This window comes from Dermacentor variabilis, chromosome 2 (genome assembly GCF_050947875.1).
Source record: "Dermacentor variabilis isolate Ectoservices chromosome 2, ASM5094787v1, whole genome shotgun sequence".
Classification (NCBI taxonomy): domain Eukaryota; kingdom Metazoa; phylum Arthropoda; class Arachnida; order Ixodida; family Ixodidae; genus Dermacentor; species Dermacentor variabilis.
This window is the reverse complement of record NC_134569.1, coordinates 53343290-53365912: the sequence shown is the minus strand read 5'-3', so window position 1 is coordinate 53365912 and position 22623 is coordinate 53343290. Positions and strand designations below refer to the sequence as shown.

General features: G+C 44.7%; 1 protein-coding gene across 10 annotated transcripts in view; it reads right to left on the bottom strand.

The window, feature by feature from the left end:
• Positions 1 to 22623, bottom strand: part of Rbcn-3A (rabconnectin-3 alpha) — a 184406-nt gene that overhangs the window by 93100 nt on the left and 68683 nt on the right. For all 10 annotated transcript variants that reach the window (XM_075680510.1, XM_075680519.1, XM_075680514.1 and 7 more), the window contains 8 exons: positions 21630 to 21775; positions 20764 to 20870; positions 18810 to 19005; positions 17353 to 17725; positions 16770 to 17019; positions 14284 to 14524; positions 2636 to 2822; positions 1090 to 1440 (listed from right to left, as the gene is read on the bottom strand). In XM_075680510.1, coding sequence (XP_075536625.1) covers positions 1090 to 1440; positions 2636 to 2822; positions 14284 to 14524; positions 16770 to 17019; positions 17353 to 17725; positions 18810 to 19005; positions 20764 to 20870; positions 21630 to 21775 — 1851 coding nt within the window. The remainder of the gene's footprint in view (positions 1 to 1089; positions 1441 to 2635; positions 2823 to 14283; positions 14525 to 16769; positions 17020 to 17352; positions 17726 to 18809; positions 19006 to 20763; positions 20871 to 21629; positions 21776 to 22623) is intronic.

Genomic DNA, 22623 nt, shown 5'->3' with positions numbered 1-22623 from the left:
CTTTGGCAACTAGTGAATGATTACTCACACAAGAGCTCCTAGGACAAAAAAAAAAAGCCAAAATGAGAGCAGCACATTTATTACAGTACAAGGAAGGATGGACAAGCAAATGATTTGTAGTGTTACTGTGGTGAAGAAAAGACAGCACAGCAAGTTTTCATGCATAGTTCTGAGTACTCGTAATGCAAAAAAAAAAAAAATAATAAAATAAAGAAGCCTGTCTGTGAAATCAGTGGCTGTAAAGAACACCATTAAGGATATGGCTATGAAAAAATGTTGGGAGGAGTAACAATGTATTTGGTCCTAAATCAAATCAAATCAGTTTTTTTCCTTGTAGAAAAGAGTTGTTGCAAAAATCTTCAGATTTCATCAGCTTGATGATGTGACAGCCCCAATATATGGCATTAATAGACACTTGTACTATAGTACAAACGAGATACACATTTGCTAAAAGTATTTCAGAAACTTAATTTATAAGGGAAAAGATACACTAATATAAGAACATAATGCACTAATAAAAATGTGCTTGCCATTCAAAATATAAGTAGTAGAGTACAACAGTCCCTAAAACACTTTTTAGGGAGGTATAAAACATCAATTTTATTTCTTTCAAATTTTTTAAAAAGCACTGGAAGTGGTTTTTCATATAAAAAAAACCCTGATTATTCGTTAAATACACCCGACAATGTAAACTATCCATCTAACCTTCATGATGTTTGAATGAATGAAGCAGCAGCAAAGTCATCGTCACTCTCTATTGTCCTACGGACTCATTCACAGAAAAATAATTCCTATTGTGATAAGGACTTTGTGCATGAATGTGGTGATGGTGAAGCAGCACCTTGCAGCATGAAGAAAACAAAAATTTTGGATAAATGCTGCAGGAGCTGCTGCTCGGCCATATTGTTTGATAACCCTGTGCATTTTGCACGAGTACACTCTTGCATCCTTTCTACATATGCGTAAGCCCCGTCACACTATAAGTACAATTAAGACTGCTCACAGGCCCCCTTAATGCATTACAACAGCTGTAGGCCATGGATACCCTTTGTTCTAACCTCTGAAGAGCGCAAGACAGACTACACTCACCTGGTTCTCCTTAGCACCCGGCTGACCAGCGTCTGCGCCTGTGCCGCTCGGCGAAGCATCCTTGCGCCCACCTGCTGCACCTGGTTCCAGCTGCTTGTCGGCTGCCAACAGCGCATACAGTGGTAATGGTGGGATCGACTGGATCTCCACATAGTCCAGCTGCAGTTCTTCGGGGACTATGTTGCCACCCTCCCTAGGGCTGTGTGCTGCTGATCCGGCTGCAGGCGCTGCCAGGGAAAGCGTTCTCGAGCGAGACCACCCTCGTACTCCTTCATCGCCTCCTTCCTCTTCAGCTGCTCCTTCAGAAGCCATCTCCGCTGCATTGCCACCTGCAACGACACCTCCAGGGGCCTGCACACCAGAATAGGCAAACATTACCATAACTAAATCCTAACGAAAAATGCAATGGATTCATTAAGATTTTTAATTCAAATGTAGTGAGTTACCAAGCCAAGATAACTGTAATGTCACTTGCGATATTCAATTACAATAATGACATCGAAGAATGACAATGCGACAATGCAAATTCCCTTTGCTGCCACAGAGGTGCTTGCAAACTCCTTTATGGTTGGCATTTCTCTGTTACAGCTGGCTGTTGGTGTGTTTAGGAGAGCTTATCAGCAAGACTGTAAACATGAATGAATGATTCCCAACTTCAGTTAATTAAAACAGATCTAAATATTTTAGTTGGCTCTTTGTTTTCAATGTATTTTGAAACAATGCTGTAGGTGTGTGGAATAAATGAATAATGCAGAATTAGAACCCGTGAGTCCATTCATTTTTTGTGTCTCTATGTACCTCATCAACATGACCACCAGCTGACCCAGATGTCAACCATTCTACACTATATGTATATAGAAGTTGCTTAATTAAAATTAGGCATTCAGTGGATCCAAACTATTCTGGCTTTCCAAGGGCACAGCAATCTCGTGAAAAGCTAGAGGTCATTCATAAGGCAAAGTGGTCAGTTTTGACATGCCGTGTTTTCATAGTTTAGAGTTATATTATTGCGTGAGAACTCCTTCCTCTTTCCACCATGGAACCAAGTGTTCCCCTTGCACTGTTTCCCATCACAGAAGGATGCTGATGTGCCTGTTTGTATAATCAAGTCTTACTTTGTTTTGGGTCATATTTATGGCCAGGACTCTGCCACAACTTCGAGGACCAAAAACAGCACAAAAGCCAATAAACCTGAAGCCAATCCGGAAGACCCTGTGTGTGTTGAAATAAGATAGCTTTAGAGCACTGTCATGCTTTCAAGTGCTGAGCATGCCAGTAATTGTGTTGAGCCATTAGTACATGAAATTTAATGACATTTTCCAGATGATTATAGAATAATTTTTTTCTCTGGAAGAAGTAATGTGGAAATATCCACATCAGTGCTACTATAAGCTGCTATAAGAAAAACTGAAATCGCACAAAAACAGTACAACACACCCAAAGAACAGCAGATTTCGTTAGCAAAATGCATTAGCCTATGATAAGCTGATAACCAAGCTACAATATGGGCATTGTGCCACAATCAGCCTAAAATAATATAGAGTACCTGTCCTGATTTGGAGACACAGCGCACAAGGTGGCTGAGGATGGCCTTGACTCTCCGAATCTTCCCAAAGCCCAGGAGCTCCATAAGCTGCTTCGGATGATACTGAGGAAGCATTGGCCAAGCCAGACGGCAAGTCTCAAAGAGGCCCAAGTCAGGCATCGGGCCCACGACCGTTGTCTCCGACTCCCTGCCAAAGTATGTGCACTGGTCAACATTGAACAGCGACCCTCACAAGGGCACACATACCTAAAGAAATACCAAGAGTCACAAGCAAGAAGTATTTTAGCTATTATGCCAAGCACTAAGCCGTTAAATGATGAAGGTAAAAAAGCCTAATAGAAACATACTTCGACAAATTATCATGTGGCAATTACTGTCACTTATGTCAAGCTTTTCACCCAATTGTACACATCAGCCATGTGTAATGTGCATTCATTGTGCAAGTGACTCTTGGTGTATGAGCAAGGACTTCAAATAATTCTTAAATGTGCACAGTAGAGATGATGAGGGTTTATTGGAAACCCCAAAACTATCATTGGCTTTTATGTACCCATCTATACGTCTGCATTAAAACGCCCTGCTCTTCCACTTACTCTCCTAGGGAGCCTTCCTTACGCCCTGTAGTACAAAACTATTTGAAATGCCAATTCAAAGATTCGGATTTCAACGTTAGCACAATAAAAACTGCCTCCTAAGCACATTCTGACCAAAGATGGTCCTTAAGAGACAATAAGGAGAAACACTAAATCACTGTAGACTGATAAGGAATTAATTCAAAGCTTTATATTCATTAATTTCATGGTAAGAGATTGTTTAATACAATAGAAAAGAAAGGACAATGTTCAACTTTCTGAATTTATAACATGTACATGTACTACGTATTGCATTTTTACTGAAAAAAACTTAACTAGGCTGAAGCAGACACTGTCAAAAATCTGTGACATCATAGCGAGCGGATGCGGGAACTTCAAGGAGGCATTGCCACCGACCTTTTACTCTTGTGTCTTTTCTGGCTTACCAAGCCACTTCCAACAGAGACAGTGGCATTATTTTTTGATGTTGCAGAATGGTAATTTACTTTTACAGCTCATTTTACTTTCCTCTCTAGTGTACTTCTATCACTTACATCTTTAGTAAAACCCAGAAAGTACCTAGGAACACTCAATTCCCATACTAGAAATTTCAATTTCAACTTAACAGAAACATCAGCACTCAATGCCATCATGGCACAGTAAGAAACATGCAGACAGTCAAGTTTTCTTATAGTGATAGAACACTCATACAGAATTGGCACATATTTTTAATTAAGTGTTAAAGTTCTCAAGGTAAACTTAAGACTAAAATCAGCATGGTGGGGATAGAAGTTGACTAATCACAAACCCCAGTCAATAACGTATATTAAGTTCAACCCAACATTTTAAAGGCCTCATGACTCTTTCAAGTTCAAGTTCTGCTTATTTGCGTCATTACAAACAATGTGGGCGTGCTCGGGTAAAAAGAGAAAATTATTTCTGCTGTATCACATCAATGCAAGACCCTTCATCACACCACGAAGTGCACATGTTCTGGCTAATTCGAACAGAATAAAAGCAGCTATGCTATCTTCATTAAACCATTCCATTGCTTGCACCTACTGAGTTTGTTGTTGTTACCCACACTACAGCAATGGCAACGATGGTGGGACCCTATGTGAGCGTGGTCTGCGGCTGACAGAATTGAAGGAGGGCAACTTGCCCACCAGTTTTTGACGAGACGATGAGCAGCTGGAGCATGTACAGGATACGGCTGGAAGCTTATTTTGAGGACAACGGAATTACCGAGACTGCAAAACGCCAAGTTCTGTTGGAGTTCTGCTAATGTTGTGTGCATGTTCCAAGAGCGCCTTCCAACCGTGTCGGTTAACAGCCAGACTTATGATGAAGTCGTTGAATACTTCGAGGAACATTACAATCCTCAAGTTAATCAAATAGCAGTGAGTTTCTCGTTCTTCATACACAAACAAAGGTACAGAAAGAGCGTTCGGGAATACATTGCTGACCTCCGCAGTCTGGCGGGAAGTTGCAATTTCGGCAACTCACTGCACCATATGCTGTGAGACCACATAGTATGCACAATCCGGGATGGCGACGCCCAATGCTGTCTACTAACACGGAAGAAGCTAACTTTCAAGGAGGCAGAAGAATTTGCCATAGCTTCAGAGAAGGCGCTAGACGATGTTCGAGACATGCGAGAACCAGGCCCAGTGACTATGGGAATCAGCATCAATGTTGCACAGTCGCAGCAAGGTCAGCAGCCTTGGTCGCAGTGGAGGAACATGGCAAAGAACAACCATTCATGTGAGCATTGCAGCAGCGCCCACGTACACACATGTGCCATTATAAAAACACCAAGTGCTGCCATTGTAGCAGGAAAGGTCATCCGGCAAAGGTTTGCAGCAGTGGCCATTTTCGGGAACCTGGTACCTTTGCAGTAAAGAAAATGGAAGGTGAGAGCAAAGAAGAGATATTGCCCTTGTTCTTGTCGCTCACAACTCCGCCGATAGAGCTATGGTTAAGCCTCTCGAGGAAGAGTTGACATAGCAGGGCTGGAAATTGTGAATGATTACAGACACGGGTTCTCCGGTCAGCGTCACACCGAAGAACATTTAAGAAACATTGCAAATGGTGGCCGTCACTGGAAAAGACATCGGTCCACTTAACATGCTTCCTCGTGCCATTACCAGTTGTTGGCCAGATAACCATGATGGTACAGCCTGGTTCAACTGTCGTAACCAGCACGCTAGTCGTGGTGGCATGTAACGGACCACTGCTCTGCGGCTGGAACACGATAGAGGTTCACTGTAAGGTGGGTGTGTCCTTCTGGGACACTGGAAACACCTCGAGTGTAAATGCTGTTTGTGATAACGACAAGATGAAGCCTCTACTCAATGAATTTAGGATCTTTTCGAGAACACGCTTGGCTGTTGCAAGGGCCCCCTGTGCAACTGCACCTCAAAGAAGGTGTCCGCCCATGGCACGTACAGTGCCTTATGCTGTGCGCTCCAAGGTTTCGGCTGAGATTGACCGTTTTGTACAAGATGAAGTGCTTTCATCGATAAGCATTTCGGATTGGGCAACACCGGTGGCTGTGGTAGTAAAAAAAACAAAGAAAACGTCAATAGAGGATTGTGTGGCGACTTCAAGTTAACGGTCAAGCCGGTGTCACACTTGGAACAGTATCCCCTGCTCAAAGTTGAAGACATATTTGCGGCACTTTATGGAGGCAAAGTTTTCAGCACTCTGGACTTGCACAACACATACAATCAGCTGCTGCTGGACACTGAAGCTAGAAAGACAGCGGCGCCCAACACACACCGGGGCCTTTGCTGCTACAATCGCCCAGCATCTGGAATTACTTCAGCACCCACCTTGTTACAGTGATGCATGGAATCATTTTTCAAGAGTTGCTGAAAGTTCAAGTGTACCTCAATGACATCATTATGGTGGAAAAGAAAAAAGGACATTTTTGTACTGTGGCAGGTATTTCAGTGGCTTTGCTTGAAGTTTAACAAAGCCAACTGCCGGTTTAGGGAAGCGCAAGTGTCATATCTGGGGCACCGCATCGATGGCAAAGGTCTTCATCCTCTGCAGGATAACCTTGAAGTGGTACTGGCCACACCGAAACCAACATCGGTAAGCTAGCTGAAACCTTTGTTGGGCTTGGTTTCATATTATGCTAAATTCTTGCCCGACGTGCCAGCATTATAGGTCAACAATGCTGGCTCCCTTACATCGCTTTTCATGTCCACTATGACCCAAAAAAACACCTTCGACTGTAATGCAATGCATCATCGATCAGCTTGGGTGCTATGCTGTCCTAGCACATCAAGGGCAAAGATTATTCGATAACTTTTCACTCTAGAACCTTGACACCGGTGGAGCGCAATGACTCTCAACTGGAAAAGGAAGCGCTCACCCAAGTTTTCAGTATGACAAGGCTGCGCGACTACCTCTTCAGTAATAAATTTTGTTTGATAATGGATCATAAGCTGTTGACAGGGCTCTTCCATCCAGAGAAACCAATTCCACAGATGGCAACAACCAGGATACAGCACTGGGCGCTCCTTTCATCAGCGTATCAGTATGACATAGAATTCTGGAGAGGACCACTGAACGCAAATGCTGATGCTTCAAGCCATGTGCCTCTGCCGGAACGAGGGCACCCTGGTGAAGATGATTCCATGGAATATGTGCTACATGCACAAGCTTTGAATGATTCTTCTCTTTGGGTGCAGCAATTGGCAGACATCACCACTGAGGACATGCTGCTCTGACAGGTGAAAACATGGATTCTGCGTGGTTGGCCAAACCAACTGGGGCCGGAGCAACAGTGCCTTCAGCCGTACTTCACCCACAAGCACAAACTATTGTGAGTAAAGGACTAATCTAGTGGGGTCAATCTGTAGTTCTGCCCAAGGCTGTGTGGGCACTTACTCTGCGAGAACTTCGTGACACCTACCCAGGCATGAAGACAATGAAGCGCCTGGCTTGTACAATGTTTTGGTATCCTGGGTTGGACCATGATATAGAGAAGCTGGTACACACTGTCAGCAATGTGTGAGGTGTTGGATCATGCCAGCGGAACAGGTCCCTTCAATTTGACCGAAAACCGACAAATGTTGGTCTCGCCCACATATCGACTGTGCAGGAATGGTGGAAGGTCACATGATTTTGGTGGTATACCACCGAGATCATGTGGATCGGTCCTGCATAGTCGATATGCAGGCAAGATGACACACACACATGGTTATCTTTGAAAAATTTTTCAGTCACTGAACTGTTGAATTGTGGCCCATTGTCGGAAACTACTGTATGGGGCAGACCAAAACGCGCGAGGATCCCTCGCAGTGCTTCATTTGTAGTTCTGCACTTGCTGCTTTAGGGGTTACTGCCTCCATCCATTTTGTTTCTGCATCCGCTATAGGGGGATTCTCGCGTGTTTTTGTATGCCCCACGCAATCTTTTCTGACAATGGGCCACAATTCAACAGTTCAGTGACAAAGATTTTTCAAAGATAACCATGTGTGTCATGTTACCTTTGCTCCATACTATCCTCAGTCAAATGAACTGGCAGAGCACACAGTGCCTACCATTAAGAAAGGTCTCAAGAAAAATAAGGATGAAGTCTGCTCAATCATATTTCCAAGTTCTTGCTGCGCTACAGGGCAACACTGACTCAAGATGGCAAGTCACCCACTGTGACGTTGCTGGGTTTTTAACCCAGGACCTGCCGAAGTGCACTCTTTCCAGAGGAAGAGGTGGCACGAGATCCCATGTTGAGCAGACCCACAGCACCGTTGTCACAACTCTTTTCAAACGGAATGCCTGTACTGATCACAGCAGTACAATCGCGATGGCCAGAGATGGTTATCCGGCATGGTGATGTCAACAAGTGGCAGACATATGGTCATGGTGGACACCACAGGAGGGATGCAGCACTGTCACATGAACCAAGTACAGCCACAACACGCCATGGGTGAAGTAAAGCACGAAGTCTATGCAACTCGGTCTGGAGACAACCAAGTCAGAGAGAGCAATCAACTCTCAGCAATGGAAGACACCAACCCATCATCAGACAAATCACTTGGTACATCGCAGTCTTCTAGGGAAGCAACCTCAAATAAACCAGCAGTCGTAGGATTTCCTAGGTCTTCTAAGTGCACAAGAAGACCATCTGACAGGCTAAGCTTCTAGGGGGGAGAAAGTACCATATTGCGTCAATGCAAACCCATTCATTGCACCACGAAGTGCGCACGCTCCGGCTAATTTGCACAGAATAAAAGCAGCCACACTATCTTCAGTAAACCATTCCATTGCTTGCACCTACTGAGCCTGTTGTTACCCACGCTACAGAAATTTCACTTGAGGGTGCCTGAGTCCCCCACATACATGGCATACAACAAGGATTACGAATAAAGCAAAGATACAACAAAACTGATAAAAATTAGAAAAAGAGCTTCACTTCTTCGAACACTATAACGCAAAAATGCAAAAGAAACAACTTCACAGTAAAACCAGCAGATCTAGGAGAAATACATAGTAGAGCCAAAAAATTTAATTACATCAAGAAATGTTCTCAAATACTGCATATGCTGCATTTTTCCAATAAATTATTTGAGAGACTAGTTTGTTTAGTAAAAATACAAGTACATAATATAACATATGTCATCTATGTTCGTTGTGACGAAATGGAAAGCACCAGAATTATTCGATTTTGATTATTGAAGTTGCCCCTTGATAAGGGGCAGCTTCCCAAAGTGCCCCCTTTGTTTTAGTTCCTTAATAAACATAGCTGGATGATGTTTGTGTGATTACTTTAGTTTCAAGTGTAAAGATAAATCAGCACCTATACAGTAAAGCCTTGTTTATTGGAATTGCATGAGACTGAAGAAACATTCGAATTAACCGAATGCCAAATTATTGAGGATACCAAGAGAACAATAAATAAATGCTTGCTACACCAATCCACCTTTATTACAGCAAAGCTGTTTACCTCTAGCCCCTGTATGCACATCCTCTGCATGCGTTCCCAGAGGGCGCATCCTGGGTGGCTTGTGTCTGCATCGGGGACACAGCGCATGGACAGGATGTGCATGCAGCTTACTACTTGGGGGAGAGGGGGAAAGAGTGTGGTGTCGGTGCCTGTGCACATGGGCTGCGCTTCTATGGTTATAACATCACATGTGTCGGAGGTGCCAGTGCTGCAGCAATGGAGATGGGTAAGGGGAGAGAGGAAAGAGCATGGCGACGGTGCTGCAGCAATAGAGATGGGTAGGGGAGAGGGGAAAGAGTGTGGCAATGGTATTGCAGCAATGAGACGGGTAGGGGGAGAGGGGAAGTAGCATGGCAACGGTGCTGCAGCAATAAAGATGGGTAGGGGAGAGAGAGGAAGAGTGTGGCAATGGTGCTGCAGCAATGGAGACGGGTAGGGGGAGAGAGGAAAAGAGTGTGGCGCTGGCACCTTTGGGAAGTGCAGTGACTGCGGCGGTGCTTGTGTTGGCTTAGTGTGGTGCCGTATGGTAAGCGAAGAGCGCCTAGCGACTATAGTGTAATCTAGTACACTATACTAGCGACTTCCTTCACAGTGGGTTTGGTGCAAGACCTGTGCCTTTGTCAGAGTAGACATGCTGTTACAAATGATGGCCATTTGTCCCGCCGGTCGGTATGGCACAGTGTGATGGTCCTTGATACCGCAGCGTATTAGGAGATCGTGCAATAAAGTGCTCACAAAGGGTTTCCCATTGTCGCTTGTGATGGCTGCAGGGGCGTCATGGTGACAGAAAACTTTTCGTACTTCTTGCCGCTCGCAGAGGGAAGAGCTGTGGAAACTTAAAGAATTTGTCTATAACCACCAGCAAGTATTTGTGGCCACGAGGTGTAGATGGCAAGGACCCGATTATACTGACACTAAGCTCTTCCATGAGAGCTGTGGCCCACTGACTGTTCATGAGTCAGGCTTCTGACATCCGAGTTTTTGTGCGCCAACAGAGAGCACAGCACTACAGATACTTTGATATGTCAGCCTGCATGCCTTGCCAGACTAACCGTGCTGTGACATGTCTCATGGTTTTGAAAAATCCGGTAGGCCTGCAATGGGGTGGTCATGTGCCATCTTCAGTGCCAGGTGTCGGAGGTGACCAGATAACCATGGTACCTTCTTGTTGCCTTTGCTGAACCAGCAGTCTGCTTGGCCCCGGCTCTGTTGTCTCTGCCAGACCACGAAGAAGGCAGTGATCAGGGTTCGAGCTAGGGAGCCTAGTCCCTTGGACCACAGTCTTCAATTTTGGGGGACAGCCATCAAGAGCTTGTTTTTGGATGAGCCACCATCTTGTGTCCCCTGTTCACACGAGAGAGGGTATCTGCTCAAGGCATCTTTGGGTATATTTGCTAGTCCCCATCTGTGCTTAATTCAGCAATTGAAGCCCTGCAGTCGTAGGACCCAATGCTTGACCCTGGGCTAAGCTTGGTCGGTGCTAAACATCCATGATGAGGATGAGTGGTCACAGTGAATCTCAAACTTAGGAAATTCAAGTTAGGCCCTGAACTTGTCCATTGCACTCACTACTGCAAGGCACTCCCACTCTTGGACAGTATAATGGTTTTCAGCCTCTGTAAAAACCCTACTAATGAAGGAAACAGGCTGCAGTCAGTCAGGGCCAGCCTGCAAGAGCACAGCTACAATGAATGCACCGCTCGCGTCAGTTTCAAGCACGAAAAGTCAATTTAGATCTGGAAGGCCCAGAACTTCATTCTGAGTTCAGGATTGCTTGAGTGTAGCGGAAGCCTGCTCTTGACTCTCTGCCCACTCCCATGGCACATTCTTCTTCAAAAGGTCTGTGAGCGGATGCGCTGTCAGTGAGAAATATGGGATGAAGTTCCATATAATAGCCAGCAAGCGCCAGGAAGGCTTGCAGCAGCTTATGCTGTGCCTTGGGTAATCTAGCACTGCACACACCTTTTCTTCATCTGGTCAGCACAGCCCAAGTGAGATGATGTGGCCTAAGAACTGAAGGGACTGATGACACACTTGTATTTCATCCGGGTTAATTGTAAGGCCAGCACCTTCACATTTTAGTCCTTCCCTCACCTGCTCAATGTGGCTCTCAAGCATCTCAGAGTAGACTAGAACATCACCTAAAAATGCCATAGTGAAGTGGTGATTGATTCACTGTAGAACATGGTCCATCAAAGTTTGCAAGGTTGCTGGGCCACCTGCCACCCCAATACCTCCTGATGAATTCAAACGTGCCTTGATGGTAGATGAAGGCCATTTTCATGTCGGCATCGCATACAGGAATCAGAAAAAGCCCTTGGGAGAGAAGCTTGAGAAACACTGAGCTTGGCCAAGTTGTGCTAGAAGCCAGACCATTTGAGGCAATGGGTAGACAGGTACCTTAATTCATGCATTCAACTATTAGTAGTCTAAAGAAAGCTGGTAGCCTTCCCACTTATTCATGATTCAAGCACTAGGCGCTAGTCCAAGGGCTGCTGCTTCGCCTTATAAGACCCTGCTCTAGGAGGTCATCTACGCAGCCTTCAATGATTTTCTGCTTCTTAGCATTCACTGGATGGAGCTGGCATCTCATAGGTGCACTATCCCCTGTGTCTATGCAGTGCTGAGTGACGGTGGTACACCCAGGAATAGTACTGAACAAAGGACTGAAGTCGTCAAATACTTCCTTCATGCTTAGTTGTAGTCTTGTTGGTACGGCGCGATGCTTGCCCTCTTTGGTTGGAATGCTACTCCCTATGTTACGATTTGAGACTCTCCATTTTGCTCAATTGTGAGCGCTGTGGTTGTACCCTTGTCGCACTTAACGAACGGCACTGCATTGCAGGTCAGTGCCAATAGTCCATCTGCCCGATGCTTGCCCTCTTTGGTTGGAATGCTACTCCCTATGTTACAATTTGAGACTCTCCATTTTGCTCAATTGTGAGCGCTGTGGTTGTACCCTTGTCGCACTTAACGAACGGCACTGCATTGCAGGTCAGTGCGAATAGTCCATCCGCCCAGTGCTACATGTATAGAGATGCCTGTTGTACTCAAAAAGTCCTTGCTGAAAACAATGTCCCAACATAGGTCTGGCACACACAGGAAGTGCTGGTTGCGGCTGCTCGCAGCCTACCGGATGTTGCACTTTTGGGATGTGGTAGACTGGGACCAACCTGTTGCCAGGTGGAGTGCACACACCTGTGTCCTGAGCTTTGCACCTGTCTCCTCTGCTAGCTTTGCCCCCAGTATTTCAAGTAAGCTCACACTTGAACCTGTATCCAGCAGGGCTTGGAATGTAACAGCCCCGATCTGCACCTCCAGGAAAGGCCAGCCAACTGAAAGCACAACCTGCAGTGCAGTCACCTAGGTACACGCCAGGATGGCACCTACCGCCTCCTGCTTCCCAGACACTGTGATCAGAAATGCCCAATTCCGTTGCATTCGTAGCAGCGCGGTGGGCCGGTGTGCCAACCTGTGGGACAATCATGAGCTAGGTAACCCACACCATTGCGGCGATGGCAGGTAAATTCCCCAGAGTTTTCCCCTGCAAGAGGTGGCCTTGTAGCACGAGCAACTAGTTCATGTAGCTGGTCTTGATGGTACGATGTGTCGCTGCGGGGTGCAATGGCCAGTAGGGTGGTGCTAGTGGCGACTGAAAGAGCGTGACAGCCGCAGCCGTCAACACTCTGGGCTATGTGCACGCTTCACTCTTCTGTGTCCACCTCTAGTGGACACGGAACCTGCCGGCACTGCCTCTGCCACCATCTATCTTTGTCAATCTGCCGCCGATATTTGCTCGCGTTGGATGGCAGAAGTTGTTCTACTCCAGCAGATGCTGAAGCAACTCTTCGGGCACGCTCACCGCCTCCACGTCCACGTAATGTAAATCCTGGACGAGCCCCCACTTATTATGAATGATAAAAGGCTGACACCTTCATCGCAAACATTCCCTTTATTACCACACTTCGCGACTCTTCCCCAAAGGTGTCCATCTGCTGTCCATTAGTGCACACCCTACACAACACACACATGTCGCACTGCTCACTTCTTTCTTCCTCTGTCACTGCCGCACATGCGTAACCTGGTCCTTCCCTTGGGAACTACAGTCAATCACGCATGCAGCCTCTGAGAACCGTGCCTTGCCTCATCTCACCTGCAGCTCTCAGTCCGCTTACACTGCCACTCTCTCCCACAATGCTTTTCATCTCTACTGCACACACATCCAAATTATTTTATTGCCAATGAGCTGGTCAACAATAGATTGGCCATCTATCACAATGTAGCAGCCGCGAGTTTGGTGCCAGTGTGCGGGCCATGATAAACTCAGTCATCATGTTTGACATATTCCACCGTTTTTCTCACATTGCGTGCGCATTTCACCAAGTAAAAACAGAACTACTGTTTGCTGCAACTGCTGCGAATGAAACCATGGTTGCTATCAACATGATCGTGAATGGCGAGCAGGCAGTTCTGAAGGCATATGACCAACACATGCACCTAGTCAAAAGGAAACGACTGCTTCCCGCATCTGTTATGGATGAAACCGTGCTCGAGATCGACGCGATCACGCTTGGTGAATACACAACTTTGAGGGTACATGTGGCCAATGTGGTGTCGTGTATAGTGGTAAACGCATAAACGCACAAATAGACACAAAGTGTTAAGTGTTCTTGTTATTCCCATAGTTTCCCCTGATGACTATGACCGGTTTCGCTCTTTCGCGTTGCACATTTGCGCCACTCTGCACTCATGGCACTTAGAGGTTGTCCAAATTAACCGATATGTGGCCAAACACGTCTGATATAACGATAGTTTGATGCCATTAAATAATGCATATGCCTGTCAGGACCAAAGAATGAGTCCGAATTATCCAATTTTCTGAATTGAGTCAAGTCAATGAGGTTTTACTGTAACTGTCATGAATGATTGTGATAAAGACAAAGATATGAGATGAAAAGCTCTCTGTAGTAATGAATAAGTGAGAAATCTGAGATTACCCAAGAAACAGTCTGCTTTCCTGCAGTCATTAAAAATACAAAGTCCACCTGGCACACCGGTGCAGTGCTTTAGTCCAACACATGCAAGCACTTTTCAACAAAGAGGCAAACATTTCTTACTTCGCAGCTGCAGCTCCACGGGAGACAGAAGAAACTGCTGTTTCACCACGCTGTTTTTTCTTGTCCATAGCCTGGGCAGATGATGATGAAGCATTGCGTGCCAGCCCCAAATGAGCACCCGATCCGAGCCGCAACTGAGACAGCTCCTGAACCCGGCTGAGCAGTTCTTCCTCTGGCAGCATGCGAACCTTGCAGATGTTCTCGTCTTCTGCTGCTGATGGCATGAGGTTGTTCTTTAGACCTGAAATCAGATGCATGACTAGAACATCTTGTTGAGCTAGCTGGTACATCTCCACCAAAGGAAGAACGTTTTCTGGACTAGTTGGTGCAGACGAGCGAGCGACTGTCTCGTCTATGTGCATGTTCTTTTTGTGGTCATCTGCTTTGCGCAATAGTTTAGTTATTGGCTGTTTGCTAAAGAAATTCCCTGTCCAAAGAAACATGACATACAGACATACAGGCAGAATATTGGTAGCTGCGCTACGAAGATGCTAGACTCTCTTGTCCCCTGATGCTTGCCTTCCTCGCACAACTCTCAAGTCTCCTGGCGTTCGGCTACCCTGCATGAGACGCAGCAATGGAAGCTAGTGACTTGGTCATGTAGCTATGATGAGAGATGGTGAAATTGCTTCAATGCTGGCAGCATTGGACGGTGTGGATAACTTGAGCATAAAAGGAACTTGCTTCTTTCTTACTGGCTGTGTAATTTCACTGCATGTGAACAAATTGTGTGCTTGTCGGCGCATTCTGCCAAATTAACCTATCGAAGGCTTCCCATTAAGCTTCACAGCATGGCACCAGTATGGGCAAACACAATATTTCAGCTAGCTGGCATTGTTGTGTACAAAGAGCAATAATAAATGTCCTTTTTGTATGTTTACACTCACATGCGTTGTCGTTTCTGTTGTTGTCAAGAGCGTTCTAGCTCCACAACATGCACCATAAGCAATACTAGTTCCAAGATCAAAGAATGACTGACCAAGCATTAACACAAATTAATGACTTTACTTCATTTGTGCCCAAGCCTGGTACTCTCAAATACACTTTGACTTGGCAGTTCTCCTGCTGAAAGCGGAAAGCTGTGCCTCCGCTCCCTTGAATGACGTGATCACAGCCCTCTAATAATGCTTGTCAACATTTTCTCAGATAATATTCTATAATCATGCCATCTCAGTGCTTATTCAAAGACAATTGTCTGCATACCATATTTACTCATTCTAATGTGCCTCCGAATCTAATGTGCGCTCAAAGTTCACAGGTTTAACATAATAAAATAAAAGTGCACTTGAATGTAACATGCTCCCACATTTATGATCAGAAAAAACAAGATGTGCAGAATTTAACTTCACAGAAGATACCCTTTTTTTTAAATATGAAAGCATTACATGCTCCATTACATGAAAATCCATCGGCGTCGGTGTGATCAAAAGATGGTACCAAAAATGGTCGCCAGCACAAGGAGTAAGAACATGGCAAAAAATTCTCGAATTCATATCAAATTTCTCCAGGGAGGTTCCTGTAAACAAAGTAAATTAATGGTTTTGAAAACAAAATTTCACACATTTTGGTCTGGGTGGGAGTCGTACACGGACCTCCGGGATGGGACACAAGCACTCTCCCCCGACGCCGTGGCGGCGCCATGGTTCTGGTTGACTAAAGGTATGCCTAGTGCGTGCATTCATGAGCACATTCATGCGTGCAATGAGTGCATTCTTGATGTTCCAAGGTCTACAAACGGTATAATGCTTTCACATCACCACACATGAGCAGTGTTAAGTGTTTCTGCCGAATTTGTTATAAGAGCTTTCTAAATGAAAGCGGCACATCACCATTGCCATTGGCACTTCATTGGCCACATACTCACAGATATACACAGAGGTGGTATTCACGAGCAATCACTCTTGGAGATACGTACTGCTATCACTTTAGTGAAATTTTATGTGACTCTGCGTCAGACTTGTTGAAGTATGCAGCCGACAGCATTCCTGGCACAGTGCACAGATAGTAAGCTTGGCACAGTGCTGGCACTGAATTCCCAGCAACCTTCACGAAAATGTTCTATGTTGCCACCTTGCCATGGCAATGACACTGCGTTCAACAGTAGGCTGTTGCCAACGTTGTAACTGTGGCTTTGGTTTCGTATCTGACTGTAAGGTGCAGGCCATTTTCAGATCCATTTTCTCGGAAAAAATGTGCTCGTTATGATTTGGGTGTCCATCAAGAAAATTTCTCAACACAGCTAATGCCGAAGAGCATTACAGATGCGTAATGCCTACTTGGGATAAGGGTCAGTGCTGTTATCAGTTTGGCTGATTTGAGGAAGAGTTTTAAATAGGGGTTCATTTCTAATACAGAGGTCATCCACTGAAAGAACAAAATCACAGCCAACCCACCTAAATTCATGCAAAAAACAAAAGAATAAAGCTTATGCGATACCTACCCGGGTTTTAACTTTATGAAAACATTAATAGGGAATTGATGCTTACCCTTTGGGGCTCCTTTCTGAGGCCTCCACTGAGAGTAGATGTGCATCTCACTGTCCATGCCAACCACAAGGATGCCATCACGAACCCAGGACAGTTGCATGGGCAGCGGGGGCAGGCCATCTGCCGTCTCCAGGCGTGTGCACCTAATCTGCAGCCAGCGCACTGCTTCAGCTGCCCCCGTTGATGCCACGGGTGCAGCCAGTGATGACACTTGCTTCAGCAGGGGCCGTGGTGTGCCAGAGCTCAAGGACTATAAAATTTGCGAAAGGAAGCAAAAGACTAGGAATCAATGGTGCCCTGCCTGTACTCGACAATTATGTCAGCAGAGGTATATGCACTGAGGTTAGTGAATCTGTTTATCCAGCACCTTCTTAGCATGGATTGCGGTTACATGAAACGCCCTGCCATGAAGCCACACTGTGCTGCAGCGGAAAGCTTCATGGCAGTATGACCGTTATTGCCGCGAAGCCATTGTGCAAGGTAAAATTAGTGTGCAAGCTGCACCCCTCATTTTTTCAAGATCTCCTTGACATTACGCCAAAAGTATGGTAAATGTAAGTAAAGTTGCGACACCAACACTTACCTGAGTTTCCAGACCAGTGCCACCTTGCTGGATGACATCCCTAGCCACAGGTGCAAATAGGAGAATACGGGAGCCAACAGCCACAGTGAGGACGTGAGAACCATCCTCCGAGGAAACCCAGTCGAGTTGAATAAGCGACTTGTGCACCAGGGGGCACTGGTTTCCCTGCTCAATCACTGCCCTACGTAGTGTGTGCAGCGTGGCATAGCTGGGCACTGACAACAGTCGCTGCAAGGAGCTGGGCGGTCCACTGAGGTCCCCGTCTGAGGCCAAGCGTTGCACAAGTGAGTCAGCTGTCTTGCGGTGCCTCAGAGTTGTGTCAACCAAGGAACCCAGGTTAACACCAGGAGCTGTCTGATCTAGACGTGGCAGACTAAGTGCAAAAGAAGAAATAAAAGGACATCACTGGCAAACTACTACATACTACTACAGCAGTCTTGTATTGATCTGACTGCATTTAATTCGATTTTTTTGGTTAATTTGATCCCAACTGTCGGTTCCGGCTGGTGCCTATGCATTTCTATGCGTCCAAGCTCTCACTATTTTGATCATAAAATTGGCGTTCGACAGATAATTTGAATTTGACCAGGCAGCATGCATGCACCTGACTCCTTTGGAAACTCTAATGGCAACCCCTTTAGAAGCAATATGTCTCGGCTAAGCCTAGGGGACAGCCAATGCAGGTCAAAAATCTTCTGTTGGAAATGCCTATTTTTGCTCTGCGCTAGGATGATTTTCAAGCAATAACGGTTGTTCACAATGTCCGATTACGGTGCTTACCTAATTCTAACAGGATTTTCTTTTTCCCGCGAAAAGTGGACCAAAAATTACCTGCGCGGTGTAACCGGATACAAACTTTAAACAGCGGTCACGCCGCTCGTATGCTTTACCGCATAACACAGCTGTATTGCGGCGAAGCTGACCTAAAGAAACCAGCCACTGTTACGCAACACTTATAATAATTTGATAACGTTTCTTGCTAAAAAATTGGTTGCACATTAGATTTCTACTTTGTTTGGGAGACTTAACGTCAATTTTATATTTGTTTTCTATGGCGGACGCAGAAGGCGGGCGCACGTTTTATTCGGAGGCATGCATTCAGGGGGGCGCATTCGTGCTGTGCAATCGCTCAGTGCATTCATCTGTATAGCTTGCCAGCTTATTTTTGCCAGCTCTTTGAATTGGGCTGTTATTGTGATTATTATCGCTCTTCAATTTTAAGAAAGAGAGCAAGTAAAAATTTTAATTGCAACATGATATGCTGAAGTCGCAATATTTCAGTAAAATAATGCTAAATTTCATTCTCATAATCAGCAGCATTACATGATGAAAATGTAAAGGGAATTTACAGAGGGAAGTAAAGAACACATCTACTTATTAGTATTGCATGCTCGTAAAATTAAACAAACACAAGCCCAGGTAATGGAATTTACAGGCCACAAACAAAGCTCACTTACCTGACGTTGTTCAGAAGCACTGTGTCTTCAAGTATCCATTCAGAACCACCAGTAGATTCGCACTCGTAGATCGCAACACCCAAGTTGACACAACGATCAGAGGGGTTGCTGGAGCCAGGTCGGTTGAAAGAGTGGCCACGCTTGTAGGCGCATGCTACTCTGCCACTATACGCACAGCTGACACTGATGGGCTGGCCTAAAAGGAAATAAATAAATAAATGAGTTCAGGATACGGAGCAGATGTATGATACACCAGACATCATAGGCAGGAGTGAGATCCATCACTAATCGATTTATCAGTGAAATGCATGTAGCTAGAGTGCTTATGTGTGAACTGCTCTATTAAGAATTACACAAATAAGAATGGTTTTGCAAAGTTCATAGTGAAATATAAGTGTGTTACCACATGTAATAGTAAGTCCCTTTAGAGCTGTCAAACTTTGCACCATCTCTGTGAAAACATTAGTATGCGTATGACAATGTGATTATGCAATGCATATAAAAAATTTTCTTATAGGAAAGTGTATTCATCATGTGAGTAAATATTATATATGTGCAGTGACAGGATGTGAGAACAAAATGAGCCTGCATGACAATAAATCAAACTCGGATTTCAAACTTTTTCTTGCCTACTTCATGCTTAATGGTAAGGCGCTATTTAGTGGCTGCCTGAATGCTAAAGCAGTGTGGTCATTCCTAACAGTTCAATTTCTGAAATGCAGCCTCTGTAATGATAGAGTAGAAGTTCACTCAGTCACAACACTAAACATTATTATACAGAAAGAAAAAAAAAACAAGAAAGTTGCATCTCCCTAAAACGAGTGCATAAGTATGAGCCCCTTAAAGGGCCCCTCACCAGGCCCCATAGCAAATTTTGGTTATATGCTGTAAGTTGTTATCTGTCTCCTAGGGAGCATTGTTCCGCAAACATTTTTCAAATCGGCTCATTAGTAGCCGAGATAGAAATATTTCAGTGTAGCAAACCCATATTTTCAGGAGATGAGCTTCACTGCAAACATAGACGCTCTCTCCACTTGCCCCATCTAGCCTCCACAAGCGAAATTCCTTCTCTGCGTTCACATGACGCATTCTTTTTTATCCTCGCTTTTCTTGTGGCACGGCACGCTTGCGCTGACGGCGTCGCATGCGAGCAGTTGCGATTGCCTCATTCTGCGCAGCCCACGATTTTGTGCGCATTTGTACGAGGACACTTGACTAGCGGTATAAGTGTGTGTTACACGAATACTGAGGCAGACACATGCGGACCACAGAGCATGATCCCGTGCTGGAACACGGTAGAAAATTACATAGTTTCGGTGTCTGTGTGCATGCCTGCATGACATGGAAACAAGCAGACGAAATGGAAGTACATCTCTCTTGATTTGGTGCGAAATAAAACAAAATCACGCAGACATCCGGTTTGTGTGCTTTGTTATTTCTCTAAGCTTTAATTAGTCTATTATAGCAACATATTTAACAAATAACAGATGTTGCCTAGAGTAATTTTCGAAGTCACATGTCACCACGGGTGACGTCACAGCGCAAACACGTGTACGTAGGCGCACTAGCACGCGTGCGTCATCCTCCGGCTTGGAGCGCGGAGGCCACGAGGAAAAGGAAAAATGGCGTTCGGTTTGAAATTTCAGGTTTTTCCAAGGTGCGTAGTGATGTAATACTTTTCAGACATGATCGTTATCATGCACTGTGTGCTCTGTGCCTGTCAGCTCAAAATGGCCCGATCTAGTGAGGGGCCCTTTAATAATATCAGCCTGGCTGCTATGGTGGATGCCTTATACGTAGCTATCAGATTTCCCAGTTTTCTCGGCAATCGTGAGTGAAGTGTATATTTGCCAAGGCATTGAAAATCAAGCAACGCATGTAACGACATACTGAGATAAGAGTTCCCCAGATAGCACAAACCTGCCCCAAAACTGAAGACACAAACGTGAATTACCAGGAACCTGTATGACACTGGATGACTTATTCAGTGTCATCTCCCACTCAACCCACGTGAAGTTGGGGGTTCCTTCACCTTCACAATCCACTTTACATTTCCAAAACCTGGAAACATTTGAACAAAAAAAAAAAAAACCGTTAGCACCACACACAAAAATTACTACTTTCATCTGGCCTTTAGCACAGGGTCAACAGAAAAATTGTTACATATTCACGTTCATAGTAGCTGCCTGCAATTGTTACTGGCATGGTACTATACTTTACAAGTATGAATACAGAATTCTGTTTCTATGAGAAAAGTGAATATTGCTGAACAAATCCATTAGAGACCGAGAAAAAACACCACTGAATAAAAAGACATGCTACATGCTAGTTGCCAAAATAAACTCACAGCAGAACTTAAGCAGAGGTCTTGCTAATTGCCACAGTGAACAAGAAAAATGAGGCAAATAAAGGGGCTCTACACTTCGTCAAATCACCATATGAAGACAACAAACAATTATCTGCACACAGTCTGATAGCCTGTTCTTATGGTTGTTACTTGCGTGCCACTTATGGTACCCCTTTGTGCCGTTGCCAATGATAGCTTAAATGTTTGTTTGCTCTAGAGACAAGGAACTCTGACACTGTCTTCAGTTGGAACAAACATGAAAAAGGAATGATGTGGTGTAGTAGTACAACTGAACCTCACACTAATGAGGCTGTATAGTACAACAAGAATGTAGAAAATACCTTAGGTATTATATCTGATATACATTCTAAGCATACATTCGTCTACCGATACCGATATCAGCGAGAAACAATTTAGATTTACTCTATTGTATAAATTTTCATTATTGAGCTTCGACTGCAATTCATACTAACCTTGTCAACCCATCACTGCAAGCAGTGGAGAGCACATACGGAGCAAAGCAAGCTGGGTACATATTTGAAGAGCTCACATGGCCTGCTGCTGGTGCCGCATGTGCGATTTCCACATCATGCGGAAGTGGCAGTTCTTGGGTGCACACCTGCAAAAAAGGAATCATCCCGTAGTGCTGCGTCAATCCAGGGCACAGTCACAGTGACAGCTGCAGCAACTCATCATGCCCATACATTATGTTCTGTCTTCCGTAGTACATAGCGGCTTTGTGATGCCACTGCACCTGCTCAGATCATAGCACGTGGGAAGCAACAAAAGATCATCTTGAGATAAAGACAAACCTATAAAATTTGTTTGTTACACAATCACAGATAAAACCTTGGTATCATCATCAGCAGCAGCCTATTTCCTCAATTTAACAAACTTCAAATTAAAAAAAGTTATCAATTAACAAAGTAGTTCAACTTTTATGTCTTCTTCTTTATAAATGCTATGTATTTTGAAACTAAATATAATTATGTTCATATGCAATTTCAATAGTATAACAAAATTTCACTGCTGTCAAATGAAATACCCAGGCAATAAATGGAAAGTGGCACGGAAGCAAATAGTCAAATTATTAAATTACATGTTGCTTGTGAATGCACTTCTCAAAGTGCATGCCATGCAACAGAGAGCAGCCAACGAAGCGGAGTAGTGTCTTCACTGGTAGCAGCAAATTCAGCTGGTCATGGCCTGTGAAATCTCGCAATGTGCACTGCCCAATTTCGGAGCTCATAGCTGGCAAGTGCGGTGTTGGCGCAGCGTATTGCACATTTGTATTGACACACTCTACACTGTGATGCATTCTATGCTGCATCATCACCTGATTTTGCTTTTCTTTTGTGGCTTGCCTCGTGTGGCAATAACAGCAATGAACATGAGTATTGATATGGTAGTAAACGAGCTATCCATAAAATCCAAGTGTGATAAGATCACATCGTGCCCTGTGCGCTG